The sequence below is a fragment of the Linepithema humile genome, chromosome 3, assembly GCF_040581485.1.
Source record: "Linepithema humile isolate Giens D197 chromosome 3, Lhum_UNIL_v1.0, whole genome shotgun sequence".
NCBI classification, from domain to species: Eukaryota; Metazoa; Arthropoda; class Insecta; order Hymenoptera; family Formicidae; genus Linepithema; species Linepithema humile.
In genome coordinates, this window is record NC_090130.1 from 29,084,533 (window position 1) to 29,105,582 (window position 21,050).

At 39.1% G+C, this 21,050-nt stretch overlaps 2 protein-coding genes across 3 annotated transcripts; both read right to left on the reverse strand.

The window, feature by feature from the left end:
• Positions 1 to 2,165: 2,165 nt before the first annotated feature.
• LOC105676679 (uncharacterized) lies at positions 2,166 to 17,933 on the reverse strand. Of its 2 annotated transcripts, none has more exons than XM_067351404.1 (7): positions 16,698 to 17,933; positions 15,364 to 15,903; positions 9,319 to 14,855; positions 8,341 to 9,202; positions 7,830 to 8,201; positions 5,994 to 7,733; positions 2,166 to 5,897 (listed from the first exon to the last, which is right to left on the reverse strand). In XM_067351404.1, exons 2-7 carry the CDS (start codon positions 15,761 to 15,763, stop codon positions 5,650 to 5,652), a joined length of 9,159 nt encoding a protein of 3,052 aa, XP_067207505.1. In that variant the 5' UTR covers positions 15,764 to 15,903; positions 16,698 to 17,933; the 3' UTR covers positions 2,166 to 5,649. The 2 variants fall into 2 exon arrangements, with proteins under 2 accessions (XP_067207505.1, XP_012230162.2); XM_012374739.2 differs by having other exon boundaries at positions 7,830 to 8,204.
• Positions 17,934 to 18,646: 713 nt separating this feature from the next.
• Positions 18,647 to 19,506, reverse strand: LOC105676677 (transcription elongation factor 1 homolog). The gene is made up of 2 exons (XM_012374737.2): positions 19,193 to 19,506; positions 18,647 to 18,903 (listed from the first exon to the last, which is right to left on the reverse strand). Exons 1-2 carry the CDS (start codon positions 19,306 to 19,308, stop codon positions 18,771 to 18,773), a joined length of 249 nt encoding a protein of 82 aa, XP_012230160.1. The 5' UTR covers positions 19,309 to 19,506; the 3' UTR covers positions 18,647 to 18,770.
• Between the last annotated feature and the right edge of the window lie 1,544 nt (positions 19,507 to 21,050).

The window sequence follows — 21,050 nt, forward strand, 5'->3', positions numbered from 1 at the left end:
AATAATTAGGAATAAGAATAAATATTAAATATTAGAAGTAGGAAATTGATATTATTTTATTTCAAAACAAGAAAATGAAATGGATTAACGTATGAATCAGGAAATAAGAATTAGAAATAATCCATTCCGTTCCCTTGTTTAAATTCCCTTGTTAAAATAATTTCAAATTGCTTTTCCTAATATTTAATATTTATTCTTATTCCTAATATTTTCTCTATTGTGCGTAGGGCCTAATTCAGCACGACATATTCAATAGCTAATTCTTAAGGTAGTTGTCTCATAAAATAAATTTTTTACATTGATTATTGATTAAAATTTTCACTATATTTTTATTGAAATAACATCTAAAATGGTCCTGCAATAAAAAAAATTTACCGTTTAAAAGCTGAGATAATTGCAATTGTAATTAGTATTTTTGATACATATTGCATACACCATACTAAGATTAACGTCATATTTTTAATTTTATCTTGAAAACTACATTTAAGACTTTAATGAAAAATAATGAGCATGCAGGAGACAGATATATGAACATTAAAAAAAACAACATTATTGACCGTTTATTTCAACAATATAATCGTAAGAAGTATATAATTTTTAATATTTTTTATCAAATTTTGTCGATAAAAAACTCGAGTAGGATGTGGCAACAGCGTGCGTGTAGTATGGTCAAACCCAACCAGAAGTTTACTCTAGCAAGACATTAATTTATTAACTACTTTTAAATTATTATTAAACTTTCGATTAATCTTTTTTAGTAAATTGTTCGTATAATAAATTAAATAATATGCAATGATATATCTAAACTTTATTATTTGAGTTTTTTTTTAATGAAAGGTTTAATTTTTAGATCATACTGTCGCAAGCGCAAGACAACTACCTAAGCGGTATCTCTAGATGGCATTAGTTTCATTAGTTGCATTTTGGCGCATATTATGAAATATGTCGACGCACAGAAATAAAGTTTATTTTATGAAAATATCCGATAATATTTATTTATACTTACATCTTTTCGAAAAGTTATTGATAATTACAACTAAATAATATTATAGTAAAGCTCTTTACAATTCTATATAAGCATATCTGAGCTATTTTTTTTAGTTTAATCGTTTATTTTAACAAAGTATAAATCTTAATGTTTTTTTTTGTTTTTAATTTTTAATGTTTTGCAGAATATGATAAAATATAAACAAGTTATTTATACAAATATAATGATATTATAAATTATTCTTTGCAACAAAATAAACCCGTTTAACATATCGAATATTTTAATTAAATTAATTTATTTTATTTTATCTGTCACATGCATTGACACGAGTTATTAAAGTAAAACTGTGAAACGCTTGTGAAAACGAAAAATAATACAACACGAGATTTATTATTTCTCTGCGGGCAAATTTATTATAACTTTAAAAAAATTCAGCTTGCGTGTAACATGTATTTTTAGATAGTTTAAGATGTACATACAGACAAAAAATGTATATCACGAAAACCGTACCACGTCGACACAGAATTTCAGGTTGAAAGGTAAATCTATCGTACTAAACTGATACAAATGAATCTATTTACTCGTAATCTCGTAATGTCATAATTCCTTACAATACTAAGCATTTACATGTGCATTGCTGCGCGTATTTTAGCCGCACGATAAATGTGGCTATTTGATGCTCATTCTATTTTCACACATTGCTGTCTGCTTATGAAGTTATTTTAGAACACATTTTCTGACACTTCCAACACAATTTACGCTACTAAAAATGTATATCTTTGAAAAAAAATTTACGAGTATCTTTGAATCTCAAGTTATTTCCAAGAATGTAATTCCAATTTTTTATATCATAACTTCTTTCTCTACCGCTTTTCAAACTTTGTATGAATATAAAGAATTGCAAGTTTGATTTATTTGACACTTTTATACATTATTATTAATTTTATTGAACTTTATTGGGTAAGAATAACTAAAATTAAACAGCCACGTTTAGCGTTTAATATACGACAAAAATACGGGTCTCTGTGTTCCTGTTTTGGTCGGATGTAAAGACGCATATTATAAAAAACCAAAATATACATAGGCTCTCATTCACACACATTCCTTTTTTCCTTTCTCTCTCTTTCCCCCTCCCTCTCTCTCTCATTCACGTAACAGTAATACCATCAAAACAATCTTCTCATCTGTGTAAACAATTTATTTTACATAAAGGCAATTAATTTGACATCAAAAAAAGCGATAATAATGGCTCTAATGTATAATAATAAATAAAGTATGAAATATATATAAATGGGTATTTACAAGTACGTAAATGGCAAAAAAGCTATAACAGAGACGAAATAATTGTTGTTCTTCCGCAAATATATGAGCCGCTTGTCCTGAGAATGATGTCAGTTAATCCTGAAAGTTTCACTAAAATGCACCTACCACTTTACATTCACATCTTAATTAAATTCATTAGCCCATACACTCACTTCTATCCGTATCATCGCATTTAAATCGTTAAATATTATGAGAGAGTATCAAGACGCAGTGCTAAGTAATAACGCATAAAATTCTCGATAGTATTTAATGATAGCATAAAATGCAATTTTCAAAAAATGCACGAATAAAACTTGAAATTGGGCTACCGCATTTAGCACTAAACGCAGTCATATAATTCTCAGCCTACGGTAACATCATGTACAATCTTTATGTTACATAAAACAAAACTCAACAGTTACATTTGGCACTAAACGCGGGATGTGAATGTTATATTTTGCAATTAAACTCTGCATCGCTTTCAGAACGGACGGCTCGCATCTCGCGCGCATTTTACACGACGGATTTCCTGTCGCCTGTTCGTGAAAGATTGCACAGCTTATTCGAACGTTACACTAAACGTAACATCTGTACACTTAGAACCTATATCGCGTCTCCCGCGCGCGGTAAACAGGCGGCATGGAGATCCGACGCGAAGACACAGTATTACTAATTATATATCCAGCGTAAACGTCTATCTCATTAGAATAATTCGTCTATAATCAGAGATATTCAACCTGGAGTACTCTCGGAAGAACGTTTAAACAATCTGCGTTTTAGAAAAATTTGATTGCTAAAATCATTTTGTATGCAAAGTGTTTTCAAAATAAAAGACAAAAAAATTTTATTCATAAGTGCAACTTTGAACAATAATATAAAATATGAGAAGATACAAAAAAAAGGTTTCTACAATAATTCCTTACGTAACAAAGCGATTTCGAAAGAATAAAAACGTGACAGAGAATCGAAGATCTAAAAAAATATGCCTTTTTTTCCTCAAAGAAGAGAATTATGCTATTAGGAAGGATTGAATACCACTGATCCGTATTATTTATATTTTACAGGGAGTACCATGATAGACCCGTGCGCGCCTCTGTGTCCCACTTGGAAAAATGGATTGACCATCTCGTGCACTAGATTGACTTACACTAAAGTAAATGCAACAATTTCGACCAAGCGTCGCGTAGGCGGCCTGAGAGATTCTGAGCCTCCTCTCGCGAAAATTCCCACAAAACCAAGATCGGCGGCTTCGATACCGGACAAGAGCATCGTACAGTGCGAATTCGGCACGAGATTATAATAAAATATCACAGTTCCGAGTCTCTGAAGAGTCGCTTCTGAAAATCATGGCTCTCCCTACATTTATGCTATGTGTCCGAGATAGTAAATTTCATTTTTTTTTTTAATCGTAAGACATCCTAGATAACAACAATCCTACACTCTACTAGAGTAAGATTACCTATTTCGGAAATCGTAACGTTTAATAGTATAATACGTAGTATCCATATACAACTCGCTAGGGATGCTGCAGACTGTGTTTACTGGCTACTAAATGTTCCAGGTGAATACTGTATGTACGCGCGTGTATATTGTGTGATGTGTGTGTGTGTGTGTGTACATGTTGTGTTGGGTGTGTGTGGCGCGCGCGCGCGTGTGAGTGTGTGTGATGTATACCTGGAAAAAGTTAAAAGACGACACGTAGACACGATGTGACGCACGCCGTGATGAATAGCAATCGGTTTCGGCGCTTGTCAAGAAAAAGAGACGAGACAATAATGTTTACTCTAAAAATCAGATTTACGGAAGAGTGATACATAATGCAAACCAGCTTAACACTTCGTGATCCACTGCTCTCCGAAACTGTCTGTTCGAAGACTATATCTATCACTGAAACAAAAAACGATTTCCAACCTCTTTTTGAAGTGATAGTGAATCTATTTTATACAAATCAGATCTTTAAGAAAACAATTTCAAGATGAATCACTGAGTTGTCAAGAGAGTCGCGTAACAATCAAATATATCGCTATAATACTCGCATAAAATACATTAACATTACGTAGTAGAATAGAAGAAAAAGTACCTCACTGGACAGTAGATTCTTATACAGGTTCATGTAAATGTAAATGTTTCAATGAACATTTGCATTTTATAATATAGCTTCAATGATGTTAATATATTTTAGCCTATACAATTTGCAAATATCCATTACTTTTGCCGTATCGTCCGAGGGGGATCAGTCAATAAATTTCAAGTTAGTGAAAAATCTGTCATGGAAGTCTTTCAGATTTTACTTAAAAATCAAGAGTCTCAGATAGCAACACGCTATCTGAAAAAAAGAATTACAAATAAAACTAAATTTTAAACATTAATATTTTACTTGCAAAACATACAGACATTATCGATGATACAACCATTATCGATTAATATCATAATCAAGTCTTTAAAAAGTTATGTGTATATGTGAAAATTCTCTCTCAACATTTTTATATAACTTTCATCTTTAATTTTCTTCATCTTAACTTTATACCTCTCTTAACTTAGCCATGTTGTTATCTCTGACTCTTTGAATTCTGCTTTAAGAATTGTAAACGCACATGATGAACATTACCGATTATTCGTAATAAAAAAAATCTTCTATTACAATAATTCTCCCCCTCTTTGCTATTATAAGATATATAAAAATGAATGAATGTAATGGGATGAAGCTAAACGATAGTATACAGCGCTCCTTTTCCTCCAGTCATTCGGATGGTACAATTTACTCCTTCCCAGAGTCATATGCGTCAGTAACTCATCGGCTTCAACATTAAGAGATTATTGGCAAAAAGCTAATTCGGCGAAGATTCACCGCGCAAGTACAAAGAGTAGAAAAAATTGCGAGGAACGCAATTAGTTGGTCATAGCGTAAACATATTACAATCTAAATCGCATAATCTAAACACTTGTAAAAAAATGTCGCTTTACAGTGTCCTTATGAGACTAAAAAATCAAACAAAGGAGTGATTTGTACCACATGATGGGTGGAATATTTTTTTCGGTAATTAACTAATAAACAAACGCATTGTAAAAACGGCGTTGACAGTTAAAATATTTCGGAATATTTCGACAGATTGCACGTTTCAATATTGACGGCAACTGTATTCGGCCTTTTCGACATTACATATATCGATGGCGCAAAGCATTCAAGAACCTCCGATCACATGTCTCCTTAATATCTCAATATTTGTGACTAAATATTTACATCGATGCGTTTTACAGCTTCAGTCTATTAAGCTTCTGAATCGCGGCTTCGGTTCACGACGACTCTTTCTTCTTCGCGATCCTTAAATCTAGCGTTAGCCTTAGCCGCGCTTGCTTCTCTACTGAGCAGGTGGTTGAGGCTCGCTGGATATATTGGGGTTTGGATACGGCAAAAAAGAATAGTTGGGATAAGGCGGCGGAGGATGCGGGAAGGGCGAGTAATAATTAGAAGGATGCGAGGAGGGAGGGGCGTATCCTCTATGCATGTACGGATCCGTCGGAGGTGGTGGACCATGGAACGCCGAGTACATGCGTGCATAATCCGTGTTGTAGCTCGGTCCACCGTATGCCGGATAACCTGGTGCTCCTGCGAAAAAATTTCATCGTTAATATTTCATCGATATAAAAAAAATTTTGCAAAATTTCGCTCTTTGATCTTATTTTACTTGAGAATATGACTAACCAGCTGGAGGATAGGCTGCGGAGGAACCAGGCGCCGGTGGGTAGTGTTGCGAATACGGGTCGTACGGACCCGGTGGATACGGGCCCGGGTAACGCGTGCTGGTAGGATGACTAAATGCAGTGGGTATATGAGTGGTATCGTCTCTACTCGAAGAGGCGACAGAGGTCACCGTGGTAGTCACTGCTGCCGTTTCTGTCCCTTTAGATTCCGTTGCGGAACTCGTAAGCGTTTTGGCAGTAATGCTCGGTACTTGGGGAGAGTAAGCTGTAGGCACGTTCATCACATTCCTCTCATCCATAGGCTTTCCTAAGTCCGGTTGAGGTTTCGTCGTGTCTACTGGCAGTCTGCTGCTGGGATTTGCTGTGTGCGGTGGAACGCTGGGAAAGTAAGTGTTGTAGGGATTCGACAGGGAGCGCGATCGCGGATCACTGTAGTCGTAGTACCTTGGGTACTGAGCATAGGGATAACCTTGTGGAACACTCGGCATCGGATCACCTTGAACCACGTTGTCCCGCATGCTCGGAGTTGATTCGGCGCTTTTTGGAGAAGTAATATTGGTGCTCGTGCACACAGAGGCAGTCGATGACACGACGATGGGCGATTCGACAATACTTTTGGGTGTTTCCGGACCCCTGATAGATGCAGATGGTATTGGCATACTTGACGGTACCGACATGCTTGATAGCACCGGCATGCTCGACGTCACCGGCATGTTTGATGGCACCGATATACTCGATGGTACTGGCATACTCGGTGGAATTGGTATATTCGATGATATGCTGGATGGCACCGGTACACTGGACGGCATGTTCGATGGTATCGGCATGTTTGATGACATAACCGACGGTACCGGTTGCGGTGTTAATAAAGATGACATCGACCCGGGAATAGCTGCGTGCGTCTGCGGTATTGTGGTTTGTGGTGTCGCTTGCGATGGTATCTGCGATGGTGCCTGCGATGGTGCTTGCGATGGTGCCTGCGATGTTACTTGCGATGTTACTTGCGATGTCATCTGCGGTGTCATCTGTGACGTCATCTGCGTCGTCATCGGCTCCTCAATGATGATGTCATCGCTAGTAGTGTCTCGCTTTTCCGTTTGACTATGGAAAGGCCGACTACAGTTTGGCAGCTCATCTGACTTAGAAGATTCCTTCTCTGGCAGTGAACACTGTTTATCAGCGATTGGCGGCAATTCCGTTTCAGACTGGTCATGTTGTGTTTGAATGCTTTGCGTTAAAGAACCATTATCAGGCGTGTAAACTTGAGTGCCTTCCTCGGAAGATTTCGGTAGAGACGTGTCCGTGTCTGAATTAGTGGTTCGAGTGTGATTAGATGGACTGTATTCAGGATTCGAACTCACTTCAGCCACTACGTCCTCCAATCTGACTTCCTCGACTCGTTGCTCAGTTCTCACTTGACTATCAGATGAGTTGGAGTTGTCTCCGAGCGTGGAATGATCCACCGGTTCTTGCTTAACTTTCGATAACCTCGACAGAGAAACTTGATTAGTCAAGTTTACTTGACTCAGATAAGGTTTAGCGGCCGCAGTGACCGGTTTGGATCTCTTGGAAATTTCCTTGTCGCTAAATGGCTTGTAACCCGGGCCCGGGGATGGTTTATTGAGAGGTCGGCTGGTTTGGTTATTCGATGATGATTTAGGTATTATAGAAATGGCAGAATTATTTCGCAAAGGAAAGCCAACCTCGGGCTTGGAATTTCTCTGTATCATTGATGAAACGCCTGTAAAATATCAAATTTTCTATTTAACAGGTCGTTCTTAAATGACAGAATAATCAAGATTAAGCATACATTAACGAAAGCAATATATTTATTCACCTTTCTTTGGTTCTTCCTCGCGCTTCTGCTGATTTAACTTGAGCGCAGTGCGAATCGCTATAATTTTGCCAGACTCGAGCTGCATGTAAATGCCTTTCGGACTCTTTAACACCATCACCCGTTGACCTGCTTTTAGAACAATACTTCCTTTGTCCGGAGAATTGGTCGGAATAACCACATCCAAAGGTAACGTCATCTCTTGGGCGCTCATTCCTTGCCTTTGCCACACTTCCGCTGGTATCCACCTACTACCAGTCACACCTCTTGGACCTAATCCTTCAGCGCCTCGCTGTTGCATCGGTCTGACAGATGCAACAGGTTTAGGTGTGGTACCTCCATCACCACCACGAATCGCTCTGATCTGTAATCCGCCTGCTAAAAAAGCAAACGATATAAGTTGATTCAAATTCAAAACAGTTAAAAGAGAGTAAATAAGAATTATAATTATATATTCATAAACCTCTATTAAAAACTAAAAGTTTCTTGCTTTTTTCGTAAATATAAACTGTACCTCGCGCGGCTGTATTGCCCGGGACATAATTATAACTCGGTCTCGAACAATTGGCTGCCATTTTCTCAAGCTCATAACCACGACGAGCCAGTCGTTTCTCAGCTTGACTGAGTTTTTTATCCTTTCGATCAACGAGTAAGCTTTCGTGGTGAAATGGTTGTTTAGTAAGTAAAGAAGAATACCGTTCCAGCACACAGTGCATAACCTCATCTGTGTAGCTATCCTTAATCTGTGAGAAATCTTGCACTTGACTGTCTTCCTCCCAATCCCATGATAATGTCGTTGCTTCCTTCAGTGAAAGATGTGCATCAGGATTACACTGATCAACTACGCGATCTGCCATGCCTTGTTTGCTGATCTGTCGATCGTAGATCTTCCTCTCCAAACAATTATCAGTGACTAATCGATAAACAAAACATGGCTTTTGCTGGCCGTATCTGTATACTCTACACACAGCTTGCGTGTCATGGCAAGGATTCCAAGAAGCATCGAATACGATCGCGCGATTTGCACCGACAAGGTTGATACCCAGCGAACCTGCTCGAGTCGAAACAAGAAATAAATGTATCTTTGGATTATTGTTGAATTCATTGATCAATTTCTCTCGCTCTAATGCACTGGTGCTTCCATCCAGTCTATAATAATTCACATTCTTGATCCAGGCGTCAATTTGTCCGTTCGGATGTTTTAAACTGTTTCGTGCTAAAAAGTCCTCTATGAGATTCAATGTAAACAAGGATTGTGAGAAGGCAAGCACACGATCTCCCAGTGTAATAGCTTCGTCGAGAATACAGAAAAAAAGCGTCATTTTTCCAGATGCATCTATCAATCCAGGTACATAGCCTTTCATCAATTCCGTCGCCTGTAACAATATCCAGATATTAGAAAAGGTTATTGCTCGAATATAAAATGGTTAATCAAATCAAAAACACGCACTGTATATTTTATTATTAATTTAGAAAATAACTTTTAGCATACCCAATCATACGGAATTCCAGGATCTTCTTTTCCATTGGGAGAACTCTTGCAATCCTTTTCCTCGTCTTTTGTGAGAACGTCGTCGTCAGATTTCTCTTCTTTATCCTTCTCCAGTTGATCTTCTTTTTCTTTTTCATCCTCCTTCGACAATTCACCCTGATTCAACCGCGGACTGTGCATCGAATTAATCCCTTGACCCGGTCTTGGTGCAGAAGTCGCCGAATTCTGGCGATTCGGATCCGCGTTGTAGTTCGGCGCGCCCGCGATATTATTCTGATGCATCGGTTGACTCTGCACACCGATGCTGGATGTCATGTCTTTGCTGCTCTTGTCGCACGATCCACCAGACTGCTGTGATGCTTTCGTCTCGTCAGGTCGCGTATTCATGTCTGAACCATGACCGGTTGCGTACTCGTACGATTGATTCGGATAATTCTGCGGAGGAAAGTAATTATTCTGATAACGATTCACACCGGGATTGATCTGATCCCTGTAGTATGAATCGTTACATTGCTGATCTGGTCGGAACGCCTGCGGATAATTACGTTGCCAGTAAGGATCGTCCGTGCTCTTCATCTGTCCGACCGTCGTTGGATTCTGATGCGAGTTGTCTGACGGATAATTCGGCATAACCGGATTCTGCGTTTGCGGTTGGTTGCTTGCGGCGTAATTATTGCCGGAATTGCTCGCAGAACTTGCACTTGTACGTTCGTTGGAAAATTCGTTCGCGGTTGGAGCGTAACCTTGCTGCGACACCGCAGCGTCCGGCCTAGGATACACTTGATCATTCTGTCCTAACGACGAATTGGATTGCTGCTGATTCGATGAATATGCTACAGATTGATTTTGAGCTACTTGCGTCTGCTGCGCGGCACCATATCGATGAGCGGGGGTCTGCGGCATCGCACCTGTGCCCGGATGATTCGACGGATAACCAGAGTGCGTCTGGTTAGACGGAGGCGCCGACTGATTAGGAGTTGCGACTTGGGGCGCCATGTGATGGCCGTATCCGTGAACTGCGTTCTGCGGGTTCGTCGCTGGGCTTTGCTGATCCGGAGGATATCTATGCGTCTGATTCTGTGCGTTAACATTCTGTGCGGATTGATTGGTCGAATAACTGGGCTGGTTTTGCGGTATGCTCATTTGAGTCTGCGATGTCGGAGTATAGCGCATCGTGCCTTGCTGCATAGGCCCTTGACTCGACTGATTCGACTGCATGTAACCGTGAGACTGAGCTTGCGGTATGGGCGCCGATTGTTGATTAAACACATGCGGAGTTTGCGCGGGATTTGGAGTTGGATTCACCTGCGTCGAATAGCTGTGCGGTTGGCCTTGAAGAGGCAAATTCTGAGACTGCTGGCCGGCATATGTGTGAGACTGATTCTGTAAACTCAAGTTCTGATTCTGTTGATTCGGGGAGAAGCCTCGATTTTGTGCCGGTGGTGGATTCTGACTCTGCTGCGGCGGCATGTAACCGGAGGTCGGAGCTTGAGTCGCTGGAGACTGACCCTGCTGAGGCGCGGGATATCCCATCGTCGAGTTCTGCAGCGGTTGCGCGTCATTTCGTTGATACGGATTTGTCTGAGCTGACGCTGGCGAGTAGGTTTGATTTTGATTCGCAGCGTACGACGAGTAATCCTGCATCGGCATATTCGCAGACTGATTCGGCATTTGAGTTTGAAAAGAGGGCTGGTTAGAAACTTGCTGAGGATAATTGCTAGGCCCTTGATTTAAATTCGGCGTATAATTGCGCTGCTGATCCTGATAAGGATAGTTTTGCCTTGGAAACATACCAGATGTTTCGTAGTTGTTCCCTTGATTTTGATCCGATCTGAAATCAGATGGAGCTGACGCGCCGCTATACCTCTGAGGATGATTCGCGGACTGCTCATTCGACTGCATGTAATTCTGCGATTGATTGTTGTATCCCTGCGACGTATTATAGCTCGATGTCTGAGTATACGATTGAAACGATTGGTTATTGTATCGCTGCTGTCCTTGATTATTATAGAATTCTCCGTGATTATATTCCCCGTGGTTGTTATTATCATTCCTATAGTATGTGTTTTGATCGTTCGGACGGTAATTTTGATAACTGTGAGGAGGATAAGAGGATCCCTGTGGCATGGAATTAGAGTATCCGGAATTGGAGACCGGCATTGGATAATTGGTATAATTATTTTGCTTTGAAGTGTTGTGCGCATTTTCGGTTTCTGTGTTATCATTGCTAGACGACGAGGAAGCATTCGGTTGTACACTAGCCGCAGGTTTGTTTTTGATTGTCGTGCCTGTCTTCTTGCCCTTCTTAGATTCCCCCTTCGGCTGGCGCGCTTTAGATCTCTTGCCACCCGGCGTGGACTTCTCCCCAATCGTTTCCTCCAGATCTAAATCATCCTCCTCGTTTGCCTGACGTTTGCGAAGGAAATGATACAGGATATCCGGATGATTCCAGATTTTGCAACATACAGCGAATGCTTTCAACGGGTTCGGTACCGCGCGTGTTTTCACCACCTGATTCATGAACGTATCGTACAGCTTGCGCTGATGAGGCGTCATTCTAACGAGAAGAATGTACTCTTCTTTGCGCGGCAAGGACATTTGTAACACAGAGTGAGATCTTCTCTGCACAAAACCTTCCAATAGAGCGTGCAACACGTGAGCACGGTAACGCATTAAGCGTATATCTTGCGGCGTAGAATCGATACACTGGCCGTTTTGTATCGGTCTCTCAAACATGTTGCAAAACTCACTCTTGGTGCCCAAATAATTTGGCCTCACGAAGTCCACCATGCACCAGTATTCCAGGAGATTGTTCTGCAGTGGATAGCCGGTCAACACAATCCTGCGTTTTGTGCGCATTTGCTTCAACGCCATGCTGATGCTAGCGTGCGAGTTTTTAATCCGATGACCCTCGTCGCAAATAACTAGATCCGGGCCTGGGCTCACCAAAGCCACATGCATCTCATCCAGCAAACCTTTGTTCTTATCCTCCTCTTCTACGTCCACAGTGTCTTTAAAGGGCTGACCGCGTTTCCGTTTCGCTTTGTTGGGTTTCTTCAAAGACAACTGCCTGTACAATTCGTAGCCTATCAATAGTACACCGCCGGTCGACTGCCACTCGTGAATTACCTTCGCCCTCGCCGTCATAGTTTTGTGTGAATCGTTCAGAATGTGCAGACGGAAATGCCTCGGGCGTACTTCCATGCCGACGGGCGCATCCACGCTGTACGGTGTTTTCACTTTCTCCACCTTCTCCTTCTTTTCCTCCACTAACTCCTGCTTCATTGCGCTCTCTTCTTTCTTGACCATCTCCTCCGGCTCTTTCTTCACATTTATCTCCGCATTCTGAGACGGCATTGTTGTCCCTGGCAACATATTTTCCTTTTTCGGTTCATGTTCTGATTCTTGTCGATTAGTTTGACTGCCGTAACTCGCAAAAGTGCCCGAAGCGTTGCCGTAATTCGGGTACATCGGAGAATGGTGATTGCTCATAGGTGGATATATCGCCGTGGCATTTCGATTCTCCATGTCGGCATACATAGGACCACCTTGCAGTCGATTTTCCATGCCGGGATACATAACGCCGGTGACCTGATTCTCCATGCTAAATTTTGACGGCGTCATGTTTTGTCCAGTCGGCATGCTGTGACAGTTGACCGAATCCAGTTTCATCGTCGAGTCGGGGAAGTTGGAAAGCGGATTCGGATTCGCGCTGTACAACGGATTCTGCGATATTTCGCTCTGATGATAATTCGGCGGCATATGCGGCGCGTGCGATTCGGCCATATTTTTGTTCATCATAGTAGGATCGTGCATGTAACCCATCATGCCGCGCGCCTCATAGCCATGATGAGAATTTGCATAGGAATTGTCTGACATGACATTCATTGATTGTTGCGACACGAATGTCGCGGCTCCCGCGTTTTCCTGACCAAAACGATGTGCGGATTCTGTGCTGATAGGCCGCGACATATTAGATATGTCGCTCTGACTGCCCTCCTCCTTTATCTCGTGCTTCATATCCATTCCGGGCTCCACCTTGACATTTGTAGCTTTAGATTGCTTCTCGGCGATAGTAGCAGAATCTTCATACGGCAACCACATGTTAAATTCCGCCAACCAGTTCTGGAGCGTGTTTATAGGCATGATGCAAAGAACGGTTTTGGCAGTGGTACATCGAAAAAAAACGTCACAGAAGCTGGCAACCTGAAGAGTCTTCCCCAAGCCCATACTGTGGGCAAGGATGCAGCCGAAGCCGCTGCTGGTATCGTACCTCTCGATGGTTTCGATAATGTTGTCGAAAAGGAAGCGTATCCCGCCGATTTGATGCGGCTTGATAATGCGGGCTACCTGCGGCGCTAGAAACACGTCCGGCTCGGTCTCAGGATGACCTACATTGATTAACACCCGACCGTGCTCGTCTGGAATGTTGTATCGATCATTGGTGTGCATACCAGAATTGGATGGATCGTCCTCGTTGTCGGTCTCCTCCTCGCCACTGTGATCGCTCAGGACTATACAGTCGTCGTCCGAGCTCTCGCTCGAGCTGGATATCGTTACCACGTCCTTGCCCTTAGGCGACCTCTGATACTTGGATACGCTGGGCGTCTTTCGCGGCATGAGCACCTGCTTCTCGTTACGCAATGCAATATCTTCAGTTTCCAAGTCGGACATCTCGGAATCGGAATAGTATTCCACTCGGTCTATCGGTTCTTTTTTAGGCATTACCGGAGATATGCTTACGGATGGTGTCATCATACGAAACTTGGCAGCATGCTGCAGCATATTGGGCGCGCTCGAGCGATTTGGAATACGCGAGATGGATGTCTGCGCTCCCTGGTAACCACCTCTGCCTTTCTGCCAACGCATCGCACCTTCCACCGATCTCCTCTGTATCTGCCCCGCTTGCATCCCACCGGTTGTCTGAGTGGTCTGAGCACCAGTACCTGAACCAGAGTTCACCTTCAGGAGCACAGTATTTGGCAAACGAACTTGGGCAGATGACATCGTCGACGACGGCATCGACGATGACGGGGAAGACGACTGTGAAATCGTAGTGCCAGCTTGGTTTTGCTTGCCCTGCAAGAGACTAATAACGCGTGTCTGCGCCTTATTATTCTGTCGGTTGATTGCTATCTGACGCTGCACCTCGCGGATAATCCTCTGTTGCTCCTGCACTCGCCTGAGGCGCTCCATTTCCTGCCTCTGGGCGGACAATGTAGCCTCGTCCAGTTGCGTCTCATCCATCACCTCCCGAATATTCCTTCGCATGTTGGCCAGCTTCTTTTCCGACTTTAGCTCGCACTCCGATGTGCTGCTCTCGCTAGTGCCATCCTCTTTCTTCGCTTTTTTCTTCGCGCTATCAGGATGCTCAGAATCAGCATGTCTCTTGTTACTATCAGTGCTTCCCTCTCCCGCAGACTGTTCATCCGCCTTCTCGTTTTCATTATCCATACTTTCCTCATCTTCCGAATCTTTCGATATCGGCTTCCCTAGTAAGTCAGCTTCGGACACTTCTTGGCCTTCTATGGGCGCTCCTTTTAATAATAAAAGAATAAAATCGTTAAAGTACAAAGATAATATAATAACAATAATTTTCGTGTTCGTAATTAAATCATAATTTTTTTATATTATACTATATCACAAGTTATACATACTATATATAGAAAAGATATAATAAAAGATAAGTTTAATTTTTTTTATAGTTTACACTAAAGAATAAAACTGAGCACAAATTTTTGGAAAAATTCAATATTAATTCAAATATATAATTCATTATAACACATTAATTATTAGCTGAATTAATTTAATTACAACAAAAATGGATCAACTGAAATAGAATTCTAGAAATTTAGAATAATCTAAATCTAATTGGAATTATTAATATAAAACTGCAAAATTAATTTGCTGTAAAAAATAATTTAAAGAATCATCAATTTTATCATGCATGTTTTATTATTATATATATTTGTTTTAGTTTCAGTATATTCAGGATATAATACAAAGAGTATACAAGCTATTTAATATCAATGTTTTTCGACAAACCTTCCAGTGGTAAAGTGTCTAGAATATTAACTTGTTCTTCGTCATCCTCTTCTTGAGATGGATGCTGTTGCCTTTCTGATTCTACTCTCACACCAATCTGTGAATCAATTGTCTCATCTAAATCCATATCATCTCCTGAACCCTCAGAACGTATCTCTTCTATCTCTTCAGACTGCAAAGCATCGATTTTCTTCTCTTGCTCTCCATCTGTCGTTTCGCCACTTGACTCATCCGAACTCTCATCATTAGTCACCTGTGATTCGGCGTTCAAATTTGCATTTGTCCCAATCTCATTCGACATCATATTTGTTTCACTGGACTTGGGACCACCACGAGGAGTCACACGTTCAATTGTGACATCCCCAATGCGTGTCAGAAAGCTATCCAGACTGTTAGACATGGTGCGCACTGTCCATTAAATCACGTGTTCTTTATTGATGTATGATCCTCATGGAATGTCTCGACGCTTTTAAACGCACCAGTAGCATCTATTCACTTAGCATTTACATTGCTGAATCGTCATTCAATATGTTTCCTTTCCTATAACAATATACATATATACATTTTTTTACTATCTGTTATCTTATCTTATGAATGTACAGGTTAAAAACTGTTATTTTGATAAGAAGATAACATGCTAAACAGTGTCATCATAGTCTTTACAAATACATGAAAATAAAACATTCCAATATTATCAATACTTGATAAAAGAAAACTAAAACTCTTAAAACAATAAAGAAGATTCCAATTCTTAACTAAACTTGATGTAATTTTATTAATTAATATAAAGATAAAGGTAAAAACTCCATATATAAGTATATAAAATTCTAAAAAAATATATATATATATTTTATATGTATAATTAAGAAATGTATAATAATAACCTTACATAAATATGCAATAAACTTTACAAAGTAAATGCTTTTATCAATAGACTGAGAAAGCACTCGGGCAATTTAATTTATCTAGTATTCTGTTTATAAACGAAACATTATACACTATAAAATATTTTGAACTATTACACACATCTCATAATATGCAAAATAAAATAATTTACTGGCTTAAGAAAGTATGCAATAAATCTATTTAGTACTCTTTACAGAGTGCTTTATGTATTAGACATGAAAATAACCTCATGGCAAAAATCTTGAAAATCTTTCAGTATATTTAGACAATTACTTGGCTAACTCATCAAAAAGTCCAAAAAAAATCAGATATTTACTAACAATACAAACTTAACTTGTAACTCAAATTAACATGTAACTTTTTTATAGAATCTTTCTAGAAGCACCGTGTTTTGAGAAAAGCATATAGTACAGACAAAATACACTTACAACTTCCTATATTCAATAGAATGTCTTCTCATAACTTCCTACCAAAAAGTGATTGATCACATGGTTTATTGAACAGTAGGCTCAATCTAAATGCAGAATCTTGTGCAGATAAGCTCAATAACCAGAGCATTCCGTTTGTATACTATCTGCATATACTGTTCAAAATAATTTACAGTGATGATGATAATTGTTAAACGTGGAGTACAACAGTAGGAAGGATTGAGGAAGAAGGATAAAAGGATAGACCAAAACGTTTGTTTATGTCGTTGTTTATGCGACAAAGTCTGATAGTTGACGTCGTCCCTTATCACCGTCGTCGTAAACGCGTCCCGGCGTTCTTCTCTCTCTCTCTCTCTCGCTCTCTAGCCTTCTTGATCGGCCGTCTGATCGGCGATCACGCGCGCACGACAGACGCCATGGCCGGTCGTCGTGTTTGATCTTTTGCGTTTTTCGTAGCTGAACAATGTTGTGATGTCGTTTCCTCGCGCCAAGCAAACTCGGTCCACGTCAGAAACAACCGAAGAGAAATCTCTGATTGCGCGTCGTGGCTGCAGCGCGCTGTATCGCACCTCACCTCACCTTGCTACACCGCACCGCGCTACACCGCACCGCACCACAATCGCGTACCACGTACACTTAGGTTAATGTCAAATGCCTCGGTGGACGCGTGCACTCACTTTCGAGCTAACTCCGGAGAATCGATCCTCGCTCCTCACGCGAGTATTCCGCGCGAAGCGTCGGTGGTCGTCACGGCACCCCGCGGCATTTTTTTTCTCACGCGCTCCAACCCGACAGCGTATTCCGCTCGGCGAACGCCATCTTGACTGCACCACCATCGTCGTATATCCGCTGAAAATCAACGAATCCGCTGCGAACGTTTGCAAGAATGGTGATAGGTTTGGAACACGGGTGTCACGTTTGGAAACATTTAGAAATATTGCGCGAAAAAAAAAATAAATGTACGATTAGAGTAGGGCATTGATCATGTAATTTTTCCCTAGAAGCGGAAATGTGATAAGTAAAAATTTCACATGTGAATTCGACGAATAGAATTGTTGATTCACATAAAAGTTTTCATTTTCCACATTTTCACTCCAAGAGAAAAATTACATGATCGATGCCCAGGAATTTGAGGTGATTCATATTAGTCATGGATGATAATCATAAAAATAAAAATCTAAAATTTGTTTGATAAAAATGAGGAAAGGCATTTTTCGAAGGACTAATAAGAGATAACATTTTCAAACATGATTTCTGAATGTTCTATAACACGATTCATGACAGGATCATTTATTGTGAAATGATAGAATTGCTGTATATCGCAATGTTGTACATCACGAATAATGTATATCACAAAATTTTCTAATCTTTATCTATTGCCTTCAATGGTTTTTTTTAAAATCATGTTTAGAAATTTTTAATAAAACTATTCCATTTTTTTCAATAGCTCAATTGCCAACAGAAATTAAATTTACATTATATTTATTCAATACTTTTACTAAAATTGTATTGTAAAATTGTGAAGATTTTCAATAAAATTTTGAAATTTTTTATTTGTGATAATTTAATAGAATATTTGTTTTTACATTATTAAAATTTGGTATCATTTGAAACAAGATATATGTACAATATATACTACAAATATATTTGTGTAAAAACTTATATATTAAAGTGATTACATATACTAAAAATAACCAAATATATAAGTGTAATCAAAAATAAAATTATATATCATGATAGAATGAGATCTTATAAAAATTTAGAGTTATAGGCTGTATTTTTAATACTATGTGCTAAATGCAACTACATAAAATTACAACTGATCTTATATCGTTTTTTAAAGATCAAGATCATCTTTTACTGAAATAGTATACTGTGTACATCAAATACAAACACAGTTTTGTAAGCGAATAGTCACATTTAGCAATATGTTTAAGAATCTGTACAAGTACTGACAAAATAGTTTATATTTATAAAATTAAAAAATATGAATAATAATCTTAAAAAAGTATTGAGAACTTCTTCACATATAAATGTAGAAATCTTATATAAATGCAATAATTGATAAAATCTTTAATTGGCACTCTCACAAGCATCAATCCAGTCATTGTACACATCTAAAGGTTCTGATAGTAAATTTATCGTAGTCTGAAAATCTTCCAAGCACACTCTGCAGGTTATCCTGGCAGTACTCCTTGACTTGTCCCTGATATCATACAGACAATAGTTACAAGAAAAATCAACACAGATATTTAATTAACAAATATTACTTTATTTCAATTCTTTAGGTTAAAAGATTAACCTGCTTTAACAATTTGGTTAATAAAGTTCAAATAATTAAACTAAAAAGTTAACACAAATCAATAAATAACAATCGACGTTACTTTGTTATCAAGATAACAAAAAATTTTGATTTAGCTTATCGCGTTAATGCTATATAATAAAACATTCAAATGCTATAAAAATAATTTTATCAACTTTTGCAGTATACCTACATCTTAACCTCACACGATTTCTCGTGATTGCAAAATGGACAATTGAATTGCGTGTCCAACGGTTGAATAGCTTTCTTTTTGCTAGGTGGTTTTCGCTTGCTCTTACGTCGGCCCATCTCGTTTTGATTAAAACTATAAGTACTTGAACCGAAATTTTACAAAATACTTAACAGTTTATTTGCAGTTTTCTTATTAAATTGTTTTTAATTAGGTTAAGTTATATTAGATTAAAGGTTATGTTTAGGACGCGACACATAAAAGGTTTGTTCAGGTTTGTTCTTTAAGGTACAATTTCATGCAGCGAAGCTTTGCTGGCGAAGTTCCCCCACTCCGCCGAAAACGAAGCAGCGTTTAAACCACGGTGTAAGGCCGGCGTCACATAGAACCCGTAATCCGTAATCCGCACCGAAAGTCCGCAAAAGTTACTAGGGATTGCGTCCGTAACGTTACGTGTGTTTTATCTCCTTGTGTCCCATGTAGCCGTAATTCCATGAAATTTCCGTAAAAGTTACTAAAAGTTACTAGTTATTACTAGTAATGCTTTTTTTAATTTTATTTATTTAACTAAATTTGACGATTTAATTAAAATTTTTGTTAAAATTATAATATATTCTGTAGTTTTCTTATGAATAAAATACAAATAAACAATTATAATCTGTTAAATAAAAAATAGTAATACCGTTACGTGTGTATTTACGGCTCCATGGGACACAAGGAGATAAAACACACGTAACGTTACGGACGCAATCCCTAGTAACTTTTGCGGACTTTCGGTGCGGATTACGGATTACGGGTTCTATGTGACGCCGGCCTAAGAATATAAGGTGGTTTCACGACCATTGTAGGCCGGCGTCACATAGAACCCGTAATCCGCAATCCGCACCGGAAGTCCGCAAAAGTTACTAGGGATTGCGTCCGTAACGTTACGTGTGTTTTATCTCCTTGTGTCCCATGGAGCCGTAATTCCATGAAATTTCCGTAAAAGTTACTAAAAGTTACTAGTTATTACTAGTAATGCTTTTTTAAATTTTATTTATTTAACTAAATTTGACGATTTAATTAAAATTTTTGTTAAAATTATAATATATTCTGTAGTTTTCTTATGAATAAAATACAAATAAATAATTATAATCTGTTAAATAAAAAATAGTAATACCGTTACGTGTGTATTTACGGCTCCATGGGACACAAGGAGAAAAAACACACGTATGGCCGGTTTATGCTTCGGTCTTAATCTTAATCTTAAAGCCGAGAGCACAAGCTTTTACATAAAGCATAACGCATAAGCATAAGGAAATTGATTGGTCTATATATAAGCATAAGCAAATGCATAAGGAAATGGACCAATCAATTTCCTTATGCTTATGCGTTATGCTTTATGCAAAAGTCTGTGCTCCGGCCATAAGACTAAGATTAAGATTAAGACCGAAGCATAAACCAGCCAGTAACGTTACGGACGCAATCCTTAGTAACTTTTGCGGACTTCCGGTGCGGATTACGGATTACGGGTTCTATGTGACGCCGGCCGTATTCTATCAAAAAATCTGTGATCAAGATGTCATAGTTAAGGCATGTCACACAAGATGTCGCGTTGGTGCAAGATCCCAAGTAAAAAAGAATAGAAGATATGGATTGATGTGGATAGAAAAGGATAGATGATGAATCTCTAATGCCCTATCTACACCGAAGGATAATCCTACTTGTGGCTCATCCGACCACTTTCGCTCGTCTACACTAGAGTCCCTATATATAGAGTCTGGCCACGCTTGTGTTTATTTTTATTGGTCGAAACAAAGTTTGGAAAAACATGGCGGAACCAATAGGAATTCTTATAGAAAGTATAATAATTTGAAAAGAA